This window comes from Sparus aurata, chromosome 19, assembly GCF_900880675.1.
Source record: "Sparus aurata chromosome 19, fSpaAur1.1, whole genome shotgun sequence".
In the NCBI taxonomy this organism is placed as follows: Eukaryota; Metazoa; Chordata; class Actinopteri; order Spariformes; family Sparidae; genus Sparus; species Sparus aurata.
The window spans coordinates 12,481,149-12,495,571 of NC_044205.1; the positions used below are offsets into that span (position 1 = coordinate 12,481,149).

The 14,423-nt window shown below is 38.7% G+C and overlaps 2 protein-coding genes across 2 annotated transcripts in view; both read right to left on the reverse strand.

Annotated features, from left to right (window-relative positions):
* Positions 1 to 14,423, reverse strand: part of LOC115570317 (vascular cell adhesion protein 1-like) — a 47,216-nt gene continuing 32,793 nt past the window's right edge. The window contains exons 8-10 of the mRNA XM_030398809.1: positions 3,357 to 3,432; positions 2,969 to 3,008; positions 1 to 539 (exon numbers count right to left, since the gene is read on the reverse strand). Coding sequence (XP_030254669.1) covers positions 282 to 539; positions 2,969 to 3,008; positions 3,357 to 3,432 — 374 coding nt within the window. The 3' untranslated portion in view covers positions 1 to 281. The remainder of the gene's footprint in view (positions 540 to 2,968; positions 3,009 to 3,356; positions 3,433 to 14,423) is intronic.
* LOC115570314 (myelin-associated glycoprotein-like) overlaps positions 10,352 to 14,423 on the reverse strand; it is an 8,736-nt gene continuing 4,664 nt past the window's right edge. Inside the window, 3 exon segments of the mRNA XM_030398806.1 lie at positions 10,352 to 10,801; positions 10,950 to 10,989; positions 11,592 to 11,840. Coding sequence (XP_030254666.1) covers positions 10,594 to 10,801; positions 10,950 to 10,989; positions 11,592 to 11,840 — 497 coding nt within the window. The 3' untranslated portion in view covers positions 10,352 to 10,593.

Genomic DNA, 14,423 nt, shown 5'->3' on the forward strand with positions numbered 1-14,423 from the left:
GTTTTTCTTGTACATATCTGACCTACAGATCACTCATCACCTGGTAACAGCTGCATGAGGTCAGCACATGAATACAAATTATGATGATGAGATAACCCACAAAACCATCTGAGCTGCAGGGTGTGGAGGTTTTTACCTTCCCTTTATTTAACTGTAGGCAGTGAAGATGACATGTTCTTGTCTAGGCTCCAGTGTCTTTTCTGCATTAACTGACATAAAACATCTTGTAAAAAGTGAATCTATGTTATGAATCCAAGACAAATATGATCTCAAGACAATACTCATTTTTCCTTCACTTGAGCGTAGAGATCCTCTGGCCTGTCAGCAGTCTGTCTCCAGGTGTTTACTGGCTCGGACACATTGACCTGTGCATACACTGTGTCCTGCTGCTGTCCACTGTCCTGCTGCTGTCCACTGTCCTGCACTGAGTCAGAGGACGGTTCAGGTCGGCGCTTGGAGAAGTCGATCTCTCCATAGTGGATGTTTTCTGCTGCTATGCTGGATGGAAGTTGAGGAGCCAGCTCGTCGTCTCTTCGACTCTGAAAAATTAGTCAAACAAGAAATGTTGTCAGCTGGATACTAAAGTTTACTAAATGGTCTTTTTGATAAATTGGACTCAAAGCACAACATATGCTGATCTTTATGGAGGACCAAACCTGACATAAGTATAAATAAATAAATAAATAAATAAATGCTTAATTCATGCATAAATAAATGAATAAATAAATAAATGTGTAAATAAATAAATAAAAGTATAAATAAAAGAATAAATGCTTTTTATTTATTTATACATTTCTTTTCACCTACATTTATTTATTTCTGTATTTCTGTTCACCTACATTTATTTATTTCTGTATTTCTGTTCACCTACATATATTTATTTCTGTATTTCTGTGTCCATATGTAAATGAGGAGGTAGGAGGTCCTAACCTCAGTCAAGAGCATGATTGGTCAAATCGGAGAGCCAGACAAAAGCAAACAATTCCTGATCTCAAGCCTCCCTCTCTGTAACGTTGTAAACAGCTCCAGTTAGCTTAATGGCCTCGACCAGTGTGACAGGTTAACTGGCGTTCATCTTAACTTGCGAGGGTCCCAGATGTGCTGGTGGTGTGGTTTGAGAATCCTGTCTGGAGATCCATGTCCGCTAACCAGGAAAAACATTCTGCTCATCGCTCCATGTCATGTATATGTGTATTCGTTTTGACGTGGCTTGAACACTTCTATCCACACGGAGAAGCCGGGGCTGCGACTTGCAAAACCACTGCTAGACGAGCGCTACAGAGCACAAATCGTCCAAAAGTGCATGTTGTCGGTCTCATATCTTTGTCTTGAATCTCTGTACTCTTAAACAACTTATGTGTGGAACAGTATTAAGCATTTGTTCACGCCGAGCGGCTCGAGAGCGGCGTGGACACCGCTGTTAGCAGTTAGCTGCTAGTTAGCTGTTAGCTGCTCGCTGTAGCGCTAAGAGCGTAGCGTCCAGGTTAACTGTTGACACATGTTACCACCGAGAGTGAGATACATGTCTGGGCTTTCCTATGAACCATTGTCGTTACTGGTGTTTGTATCACAGGTTGATCTGGACGTCTCACGATTTGCCACAGCTGATTGACCTGACGCTGAGCTCGGGCTGGATGTCAACGTACTCTGCAGACTGTTTGACCAGCAGGCTGTATGACAGTGTACAGTTTTCACACTGACTTAACTTCAGCTTGATGACGATGTATGCGGCTCGGAACGATGGCTTTAAGCGACCATTTGAACAGTGCGGAATGAAAAATACCCGATGGTAACCTGTGTCACAAGGTAGCCTGGACGCTGCGCTACAGCGAGCAGCTAACAGCTAACATAAGGGCTAACAGCGGTCTCCACTCCGCTCTCGAGCCGCTCGGCGTGAACAAATGCCTCAGCCTGTTCCACCCATGAGTTATTTGAGAGTACAGACATTCACGACAAAGATATGAGACCGACAACATGCACTTTTGGACGATTTGTGCTCTATAGCGCTCGTCTAGATACACATATACATGACTTGGAGCGATGAGCAGAATGTTTTTCCTGGTTAGCAGACATGGCTGAGGACCCCTCTCTCTCCAGACGGGATTCTCAAACCACACCACCAGCACACCTGGGACCCTCGCAAGTTAAAATGAACGCCAGTCAAATTCATAACTATACCATAGCTACATGAACAAATGTCAACAACTGCAGCCAACAGTTAGCTGAGCGGGCTTGCTGGTAGCCAGCAACATTCCTGTACAGTGTACAGGAATCAGCGCTGCTAGTAAGGCAGAAGTAGTAGACCTTCATCGAGCACACTCCTGTAACCAATCATGCTCTTGACTGAGGTTAGGACCTCCTACCTCCTCATTTACATATGGACACAGAAATACAGAAATAAATATATGTAGGTGAACAGAAATACAGAAATACAGAAATAAATAAATGTAGGTGAACAGAAATGTATAAATAAATAAAAAGCATTTATTCTTTTATTTATACTTTTATTTATTTATTTATACATTTATTTATGCATGTATTTATTTATGCATTTATTTATTTATACATTTATTTCAGCATTTATTTATTTATTTATGTATTTATTTATGCATTTATGCATTTATTTATGTATTTATTTATGCATTTATGCATTTATTTATTTATTTATACTTATGTCAGGTTTGGTCCTCCATAGGTCTTGCTGGTGACCAGTCAGTGGTAAATATTTGACTTGGAGAATGTGTCTGTCCCTCTCAGCTGCTGCTCTTCTCTTTAAACAGGTCATATACTAGGAGGCTAATGTTAGCTTTATCAATAGCTTCACTCAGTTAGCAGCTACATCTGCTGTTACTTGGTAGATTCTATGTACTGTTAAAGGAATGTTTTCACATAAAATAGAGGACACAATCACTGTGAACAGATGTGAGACAAACATTTCAGTCCTGTGCAATGAAGTTTCTTCACTCACCTCAGTTTGTTGAGTAGTTTGATGTTTAGTCTGAAACCACCTGGAAGACATAATGAACAATTCTACAGGTTTTAGGTTAAAAGGACGATAGGAGTGTATGGACTGATGGGATTATCTGAGGCGCATCAGTGGGAAAAAAATAAAATCAGTCTAGATCAATTTCCACTAAAAAGAGATTAGCGGGGAAACTAAAAGTTTGCTGAAGGTAGGTCACAGAAAAGCTTGAATAATACTTTTGTTCCCGTGGCTTTTTTAGAGTTTGGGATTCAGTCACTTTAATTAGTATAAAAATGTAAACATGAGGAATCTGTTGATGCAGAAAGGAATTAATAAACACATCACATCTTTATCCATGTCTTCATCATGAATGAAGGTTTGTGATACTCACCAAACACAGACTGCAAGGCAGATGAGTATGACGACCATGATCCCTCCAAGAGCTGAACCCCAGACTACAGAGTTCTCTGTTCAACAAAAAGGAAATACATCAAACTACGGTGACTAATAAAAACAAGTTTGGATGTAAACATGTGACAATATTGATGTAGTCATTATTTGGATAGAATAATTTCATAAACTTGCATTTAAAAGAGCTTTACAGGGAACTGAAACAAAAGAGAGCAGGTTAGATTAAATGAGCAGATTCAGTCCAGTTCTACATTTACCTTCAACATTCAAGTGAATCTGTGATGACGTCTGGTTACCAAGATCATTAGTGGCCACACAGTAATAATCTCCTCCATCTGTCACATTAACGCTGTAAAAGTGTCCTTCAGCTACTTTCATCAGTCCATCTTTGCTGTTCCTGAACCAGGTGAAGCTGCTGACGGGAGGCTTGGCTCTGCTGGAGCAGGTCAGGTTCACCCAGCTACCTGCTGATGCACTGATGGACACTGAGGTGTCTTTAGGAGCATCTGAGGAAAATGTGACAGAGATGTGAGATATGAGAGTAACATCAGAGCCTGAATAAGATCCTTTATTTGTATCATGTGCTGACAGGATCCAATGACAAACTCTGGTTGCCGTACATCCGACACTGAGAGTCTTTGTCTCCTCTGCTGTCTTGACATGTTTTCCTTCATTCACAGGATATGTAGCAGAACAGCTGATGTTGTATCCATCATGTTGGTCTGACAGAGTGGTGGTCTCCTGGATTTTAGTTGTAAAGTTTCCATCTGTGTTTTCCTCTATTTTGTTGTGAGAGTCTTGTTGGAGATTCCAGGTGAGTTTAGGAGGGGAGTGTGGACAGGGAGTGAAAGCTGAGCAGGTTATAGTGACAGACTCCTTCTCCTTCAGATCACCTGAGATCTCAATTGTGGGGCGACGAGGAGAATCTGTGGGTTCAAATCAAACACATATTTTTAAAAAATCAAAGAAATCATGTTAAATTCATTAATTTGTGTTTTTTAAATGCCAAAACTGAAACAGAATCTTACAATCACACAGTTCTTCCCATAATTGGACCATTTAATGTCAAACTGTGATGATAGAAATAAAATGTATTCAAGTGTAACTGATTTCCCTTTTTATTCAGAACAATAACATTATAGACTGACAGAAAGAAACTAAACTTTCTTACCTTCAACTGTTATTTGAAGAGGATCACAAACAGCTGTTGCCTTGAATGGGCTGTTCTCAATCCTGAAGTAGTATGTGTCTGTGTAACTAGTGATTAAACTGGAAAATAAAGTGGTGCATTTTTTCTCTCTCAGGTTTCCAGTTATCTTCATTGGATAGATGTTATTTGTCTTACTGCTGTTGGAAATCACATTGTTTGGATAGTCTTTAAATTTGGGGTCACTCTTAATCCACACTCCAAAGATTTCTCTGCTGCTGTCAAACTCTTTTCCTGGTTTAGCACTAAAGTTACATGGGATTTGCAAACAAGATCCACTCAGTGCTTCCATCTTCTTTGGTGCAGTAATGAAGAGGGCTGACTCATCAGGACAAACAGCCAAAGCCCCTGTAAATTAAGAATCATGATTAACACAATTTGTGATGTAAAGTTGATGATAAACGAAGCAGCAGTAGGTTGGTTGCTGGTCTTTTTCCCTCTTCTGTTAACAATATCAGTAAAACAACATTTCACTTTGCATTCTGGAGATGGACAGTTGAATTAAGTAACTCAGTCTGCTCGTTCTGCTTTGTTTCTAAATGAAGTCCAAAGTGTGAATAATCAATGTCTCACCTGAGAGAAAGAAGAGGCTCAGCAACATGTTGGCTGTCACCAGATTCACACACAGGACTGACATGACACTCATCACCTGGATTTGAAACAAAATTTTAATCAAAACACATTTTATACAAATCGTTCATGTTCTTTCAACCTCAAAGTCAAACATTCAAACCATGAACTTGTCACCAAGTGTTGTGTGTGTAGTGATGAATAATATCTGCAGAGTTGCTCTAAAAACAGTTTGAATATGAATTCAAAGTGAGCATGATTTTGAAATGATCAAGTTAAGATATAAAAAGCAGTAGAATTTGACCTTACCAAATTAAACATCAGATGAGCAGAGTCCCAACAGACCCAGTAACAGACGTCCATACTAAGACGCAGTATAAAAGCAAACAGACTTCTGGTTTTACACGACTAAGATACTGTAGAAATAAGAGAAGTCTTCATCCTTCCTGTTCACACTCTGTGAGTGAGGAAGTCTTCACCTTATCAGAATGCAGATGACTTATTCTTAAATATGATTTTGATCAGGAGACTTACTGGAGCCTGTATGTCTTAACTTCTGCTTCGGTACATATTTTATTAATAACGATGATATTCAACATATTTCAACTGATACAAAAAAACAAACTTTATCACACTAGGTCGGATCAGTGGAGGAACATTTATTCAAGGTAAAAGCAGGAACAAGAACACGACAGTTTGACAAAGACTGAACTAATGACTGGACATAAATCCAAACTAAAGTAACAAGGGGAAGAGGTGCAGGTGGAGAGAGGTGGAGAAACACAGGTGAGAGGAATGAGTGGAGGAGGCAAGAGAGCAGGAAGGAGCTGATGGGCTGAGAACAACACTGGGAACAGGACAGGACTAATAAAGCTGATGCAGGGCAGGTATGGAGGAAATATCAGGCTGAGGAGGAGCACAGGAAGACAGGAGGAAACACAACAAAAATTAAAACACAAAAACCCAATAAAACACAAATAAAAGGAGACAGAAACCACAGCACCATGACAACTTCATGTACTGATCACATGTAGTCATGATTTAGGTGATCAGTAGATATCAGATGTAGACAGTAGCCGTTTTTAATGTAACTATTTAATGTCAAACTGTAATGTAACAACAGAATTAAACTGTATTTAAATGTAACTGATTTCCCTTTTTATTTTTTTATTCTATTCTGAAAAATAACATTATAGACTGACTGAAAGAAACTAAACTTTCTTACCTGTCATCTTTATTTGAAGAGGATCACAAACAGCTGTTGCCTTGAATGGGCTGTTCTCAATCCTGAAGTAGTATCTGTTTGTGTAACTAGTGATTAAACTGGAAAATAAAGTGGTGCAGTTTTTCTCTCTCAGGTTTCCAGTTATCTTCATTGGATAGATGTTATTTGTCCTACTGCTGTTGAAAATCACATTGTTTGTATATATCTTAAATTTGGGGTCACTCTTAATCCACAATTCTCTGCTGATGTCAAACTCTTGTTCATATCTAAGTCTAAAGCTACATGGGAATTGCAAACAAGATTCAATCAGTGCTTCCATTGTCTTTGGTGCAGTGATAAAGAGGTCTGACTTCTGGGTACAAGCAGCCAAAGCACCTGTAAACCAGACAACACAAGTCTGACCCCCGCTGGTGACCAAACCCAGAGACACAAACACTCCAATGATTCAAGTAATGTCTCCAAATAAAAGTGAGTGAACAAACAGCTCACCTGAGAGAAAGAAGAGGCTCAGCAACATGTTGGCTGTCACCAGATTCACACACAGGACTGACAGGACACTCATCATCAGGTTCCTTGTTAAGCTGTTGTAATTAATACTACGTCGACTTCCTGCTTTATGAATTTATGACCTTTTTTCATATTGGTTCTCTCTTTCCTGCTGATATCCTGTGAGTATTTTTATTCACATGACTTACTGCAGGTCTGTATAATGTCAAATCTTTACTAGTGTGTAGAATAATAATGTATACCATGGTCTGGGGGAATACTCGATTCTGATTGGCTGCAGGGTGTCCATTAACCCCTGATATATGGACACCCTACTAAGTAGTTCCAGTCAAATTGACTGTTCACCGCTGTAAATTAATGCGCTAGCTGGCATATCAAATCTTAATATTTTATTTCCAGCACTGAGTTCAGTCCGTCAGTCCTTCAGTGTCTTATCCTCTGATCACCACAGGGTGGCGACTGTAACACACAAGCTGCAGAAAGTTCACTTCCCTTCTAAATTTACTGATACGCGAATAATCTCTCATCCCGTTCGCTGTTCGGCTCTCTGCCTCAGGCTGCGGCCACAGTAACGTTACACACGGCCGGTCATTTGTTCGTGAAAATCTTGCTATTGATTTGGGGACAATGACATGACTGGTTGGCTAGCTAATCGTGTTAGCTAGCATACTGTCAAATTATATTTTCTGTTTGTCAACCGTATGCAATGTTATTGACTTTGAATCTTGCTAGCATAGCGTTAGCTTTCTGGCTCATGGCTGAGCGGACTAGAATATCTCCCGTTGCCAACTCGTATCTAAGGTCCGTCCTATTTACTGGAGGAGTGAACAACGTCTCCGTTGCATAAGAACCTTACGGGAGAGTAATGATTGTTCCAGGTATTAGTCAAACCCTCAGGCATTACCAGGGAAACCAAGTTATGGCTTGTGAAAAACTTTATATTTGGATTGTAAAACGCATGAAAATGTAAATTAATGGTCCGAATCTATTTTCTTTGGCAAGTGGCCATGGTATAAGCGGGACAATGCCCTTCGCGGTGTCCATAAACAGGAGTTAATGGACTTCGCGGAGGCCCTCCGCGTCGTCCATTAACTTCTGTTTATGGACACCTCGTCGGGCATTATCCCTTACATAATGATATCATGTATTAATTTTGAAGACATTTAAAGCATTTATAACATTAACTACCACTCTGTTCACATGTAGCTACCACAATGATGTCGCTGACTCATGCACAGTCGCTGTGGGTCACTTTGTTACTGTTGCTGTTACCATATGCAATGACAACCATCATCAGCTTCTCTGTTTAGCTCTTGCAATTTAACCACGTCTACTTCCTCCTAAATGACCAGAGAACATCCACAACTTCGTCTGAGTGAGTACACAAGAGAACCGTTGTGGTGTTGGCGGATGCATGCCCTCTATGGTCGCACTTTATTTTACAGTACATTAATAAGACGTAACAGGCCGTCCTTTGTATCAAATAGAAAACTATAAATATTGTAATCTTAATTAGACAATAAACAAGTAAAGTTATACTGTAATTAGACATCATATATCCTACCCAAATTACGCTGTAATCAGAAGCCGCACATAAAGTCTTATTACTTAAAATATAGGCTACTATACTTAGACACTATTATACCAAATTATACTGTAATTACAAACCAAATTGGAGATCCTAATACACTGTGAGACACCATTTTACAAGATCTCAGTCTAATTAGAAGTCACACACGATGCCATATCAGATCCAAAATAGCTAGTTAGACACTATTCTACCCTTACTACCAAACTGCTTTTAATACTACCAACATCAGTCTATAGATTTATCAGACGAATGTACTGCCATGTTATATCGTATTGTTGTTGTCTGATTTGATACGAAGTACAGCCTGTTACATCTTATTAATGTACTGTAAAATAAAGTACGATCAACTCTACTGAGTGCCATTCCTGTTGTAATTGTGCTCACACAATACAAACCACAAAGGCTCTACTGGCATGATATTCTATCAAGTTGAATTTAATTTAATGCAAAAAGTTAATAATCAAAACAGATCAAGAGGAAATAAAAGAAGTTGTTTTAATTTTTAAATAGGTTCAAATCTATTTTCAGTCATGTTTGTCTTCTTCGTTGTGGCTCATTTCTTCTTAAACGTAACACCAAAAATTTAATATATCATGATTTTTCATAAAAAGCAGCAAAAATAAAAACCCCTCTGGGTGAAAAAACTTTAAACACACACACAAAAAAACTTTACATTTGATCTTACAAAAGGAGAAGTAATTAGTTTTAAAACTCAGAAGGTTTGTGAGCTTCAGCGGATCTTCAACAGACTCAGTAACACACAGATAAAAACAAACTGTTTCTGACTATTTGTCACATAGCTAAAATAATGCAGAACTATTATTTTTATGAAGAGGGAGGAAGTCAGCTTTTGATACAACTTAACCTCACACATGTGTGATGAGTTATTCTTGTATTTTGATTATTTTCTACTTTTACGACTGACTTCATTTTACACACTAATGTTATATAGCAATCGCAAGCCCACATGCCTTATTTTTCTCAAGTATATTATATATATCGCAATGGTGGCATTTTAAAAGGGCTGGCTATTAAAGGGTTAAAAAACACAATTACTACAGTATGTTGTGAGGAGGATATTTCCATTGGACATGTAGATGAATCTCTCTTCATTTATTCTTATTGTCAGACTTACAGCTGCTCAGTGCCGACACACCAGTTTACACAGCCAAAGAAAAAAAGGCTGAATGTGGCAACAGAGCTGTTACCACTTCTCTTATGCACATCCACTCTCTTTAATGCACAAATACCGCAGACCTAAGTCTTATATGTAGCATGCATTTATATCTGAAACAAAGAAGGTTATCAAACTTGAGTTAGTCCACCGGCCTCCGAGTGATAGAAAGGCCACACTGTGTTAACTCCTCTCTGTGCTCCAAGTGTCAGATCATTTTTGCCTCTCTCTGACCCACACATACATAATCTCATATTGAATCATCAACTGCTAATAAACAAACCAGTTTTCTAACAAGTGAGTCTTAAATTTCATCCCACACTGAGTGCCATACGGCTCTCCTCTCGCAAGTTACAACTTTCTGATAATACTGGGCATGTGTGAATTGTGTGATAGAAAATGTTGAACCAACAAACGTGTCCAAGATCATTGGGTCATTTTCAAAGTAAGATAAAACAAAAGAAAAGAAAAAGGGCTTCATTGCAGTGCAATGAATGAATATCTTCAAAACAAAAGACTGCATAAAAACAATAGAACACACTGTAGATTATACAACACTGTGTTACCAAAAAGAGTGAAAAATATCATAAAACTAGATCACAAACCTTTCAAAATGGAACATAATAAGAGAACTGCCTCTGGTGTTGTGTTCATTTCTTTTATTTAAACATTGGACTTTTATTTGCACATATCTGACATTTATATAAAAGATCACACAGAAATGTCTGTGTGAGGTCAGCACACAAATATGAACATGCTGATCACGTAAAGCTGCACAACATCTTTCTGTCCAGGCTCCAGTGTCTACACCAACAGACAGATTAAACGTGTTTTTTGGCTTAAACATTAAAGCACATTTAATTTAAATTCTAAACAACAACAGTATTATACATTTCTTCTTCACTTGAGTATAGACATTCTCTGGGCCGTCAGAAGTCTGCATTTACCTGTTGGCAGGCTTGGACACTTTGACCTGAGCGTACAGCGTCTCCTCCTGCTGTCCACTGTCCTGCACTGAGTCAGAGGACACTTCAGGTCTGTGCCTGGAGAAGTCGATCTCTCCATATTGGATGTTTTCTTCTTCTTCTTCTTCTTCTTCTTCTTCTTCTTCTTCTTCTTCTTCTTCTGTTTGACCCTGTTCAAACATGTACCTGAACATGAACAAGACATGAGAGGAATATTTTCAGCATTATCCTTTCACCTTAAATAATTACTGACCCATTTCAAATGATTTTTTTGGACAACAGATGTAAAACATTCAAAACACACAGTCTGTAAAGTTTTGTAGTAATTTCGCACCTGAGTCTGTGGTGGAGTTGGACTTTTTGATCTGAAATGCCTGTAACACATGAGAGGCTGTTAGAGTAACTGTACTGTTCTTGAGGTGTATTAGTGAAATATCAAGACTGATGGAAATAGATGTTATCACATGTGGAGCTGAAATGTCAGTGCCAGTTACTGAATCAAGTGTTCACCAGTCAGGTTTTCATTGAGATGTGAAGCCACTGGTACAGTTTGATGATTTCTGTCCTTTTGATATGTTCTGTATTTAACCTTTAATTGTATATTGTTGTATATATTTTGTATATAAAATCTGTTGTTTTTGGTTTGCTATGGAACCTTTTATTGACATTGAAGAAGTCATTATCTGTCACCTTAATTATCTGCTTTGATTAGGGATACTTATCAAAGACAAACAACCAGACAGATGAGCACAATGATCCCAATGATTCCTCCTAGTGCTGCTTCCCATGGAAGGCCTAAAGACCAATTACAGTTTTTTATGAAGGAAGATTCAATCTGCATTGTTGCAGTCATCAGGTGTTTTTACAAGCACTGCTAGAGTCGCAATGTTCATTAAACACGAGAAGTCAAATGATACATCTGCCCCCTTGTGCAGGGGTGACTTTAACAACATGTGCAGGCTACTGACTAGCTTACCTTTAACAGTGAGATGGATCTCTGGTGACTTCTGACTCCCGAAATTATTTGTGGCCACACAGTAATAATCTCCTCCATCTGTCACATTAAAGCTGTAAAAGTGTCCTTCAGCTACATTCATCAGTCCGTCTTTGCTGTTCCTGAACCAGGTGAAGCTGCTGACGGGAGGCTTGGATCTGCTGGAGCAGGTCAGGTTCACCCAGCTACCTGCTGATGCACTGATGGACACTGAGGTGTCTTTAGGAGCATCTGAGGAAAATGTGACAGAGATGTGAGATATGAGAGTAACATCAGAGCCTGAATGAGATCCTTTATTTGTATCGTGTGCTGACAGGATCCAATAACAAACTCTGGTTGTCTTACATGAAACACTGAGAGTCTTTGTCTCCTCTGTCAGACCAACATGATGGATACAACATCAGCTGTTCTGCCACATATCCTGTGAATGAAGGAAAACATGTCAAGACAGCAGAGTGATGGTCTCCTGGATTTTAGTTGTAAAGGTTCCATCTGTGTTTTCCTCTATTTTGTTGTGAGAGTCTTGTTGGAGATTCCAGGTGAGTTTAGGAGGGGAGTGTGGACAGGGAGTGAAAGCTGAGCAGGTTATAGTGACAGACTCCTTCTCCTTCAGATCACCTGAAATCTCAATTGTGGGGCGACGAGGAGAATCTGTGGGTTCAAATCAAACACATGATTTTAAAATCATTTAAAAATAAGTGATTTGTTTTTAAATGCCAAAGTTGAAACTGACTGACACTTTTGTTTATTTTCAATATTTGACCATTTAATGTCAAACTCTAACTACAGACTCAGTGTTTAATCAAAATGTAAAAAATGTAACTTTTTATATTTTTAATAACATTATAGACTGACTGAAAGAAACTAAACCTTCTTACCTTCAACTGTTATCTGAAGAGGATCACAAACAGCTGTTGCCTTGAATGGGCTGTTCTCAATCCTGAAGTAGTATGTGTCTGTGTAATTAGTGATTAAACTGGAAAATAAAGTGGTGCAGTTTTTCTCTCTCAGGTTTCCAGTTATCTTCATTGGATACATGTTATTTGTCCCACTGCTGTTGAAAATCACATTTTTTGGATCATTTTTAAACCTGGTGTCATTTTTGATCCACACTCCAAATATTTTGCTTTTGCTGTCAAACTCTTGTTCTTGTTCAGGTCTAAAGCTACATGGGATTTGCAGACAAGATCCGCTCAGTGCTTCCATCTTCGATTGTGCAGTAATGAAGATGCCTGACTTCTGAGTACAAGCAGCCAAAGCACCTGTAAACCAGATTATTGATAACCAAAATGTTTAAAACAATCTTCATTACCAGAAAGACAAAATATACTTCAGCAGATATATTTTACATTATGGCTGTTTTCATTGTTCAGTCTGTTAATGGTCTCCAAATCAAAGTGAGTGAACAAACAGCTCACCTGAGAGAAAGAAGAGGCTCAGCAACATGTTGGCTGTCACCACATTCACACACAGGACTGACATGACACTCATCATCTGGTTCCTTGTTAAGCTGTTGTTATTAATACCACGTCGACTTCCTCCTTAATGAATATCTATGAAGACGTTGTTTCTCACGTACACAAGAATTTATCTCCTTTCCTGCTGATATGCTGTGAGTATTATTATTCACATGACTCCCTGCAAGTCTGTAAGACGTCAAATCACTACATGTGCATATCATGCTGTAAATATGATAATATCGATAAATGATAAAGATATTCAAAACATTTGAAACATTAACTTTCTCTTCGTTCACATGTATCAGCCAAAGTGATATTGCTGACTTGTGCACAGTCGCTGTGGTCACTTTGACCTTTGTAACTGTTGCTCAACACAACTGCACTGATAAAAAGTGTTTTCCTTCCGTCCCAGGCTTTTATTTGTACATCACAACTTTATCTTTAATTCTAATTTATCATTTGTGTTCAATTCCCATGCTGAGTTCTTGCTAGTTTGTGATTTATCTGACTGGAAACATCACAAAGTGGCATCACTCGTGCACGGTCCAGGACAGGAAGTCTCTGCAGCTGGTGATTAAACCGTCAGCGACATCATTAGTTCTTATTTACTGAGCATCAGTGATATCAATGAAGTGTCTGAACTGAGTCCTGAACTCATCCTCAACACTCCGCCATGAATCACTTGTTTTTCTGACTTGATTCTTTATTAATTTGTCTGTTTAGCTTCTTTTATTGAGTCTGTGTCTTTGTAGTTTAGAGAGTCACAAACAGAAATGTCAAAATATAAATTACGTTGTATATGTTACGCAAACTTGTATTGCATCAGACAAGAGAGAAAAAGTCAGAGACTGCTCACCTCATTCAAACTGCCTCGTCATCGCAGCTATCTAGCAAGAATCTTTTCAAAATACATTTTACATACAAAGGAACACCAGCACACAACAGGAAAGAATGTTTCTGATTCCTTTAAGAATAATAAATTCATAATTCAACCTAGCATTACACAGATTATTGGTGAAGCTGCTCAGTATTTGCTGTTGTGTTATTCCAACAAGCTGTTAAAGTGTCAATCAGACACAGTCATGGGTCCGTCTTTGTTCTAAACACAGTCATGGACCACTTGTTTATTGCAGAGAGCTGTGTGGCTGCAGTCAGTCCTTTAGTACTTGTTTTCTTAGCACTTCATCATATTACATCTCACCACTTCTTCTTAGAGCTCTCACTATGTTTATCAGCCACATACACACACACACACACACACACACACACACACACACACACACACACACATAGATCTATTTCAACACATTTCCATCAGTGGTAATAACAGATTAAACTGTGAGATGTCTCAGTT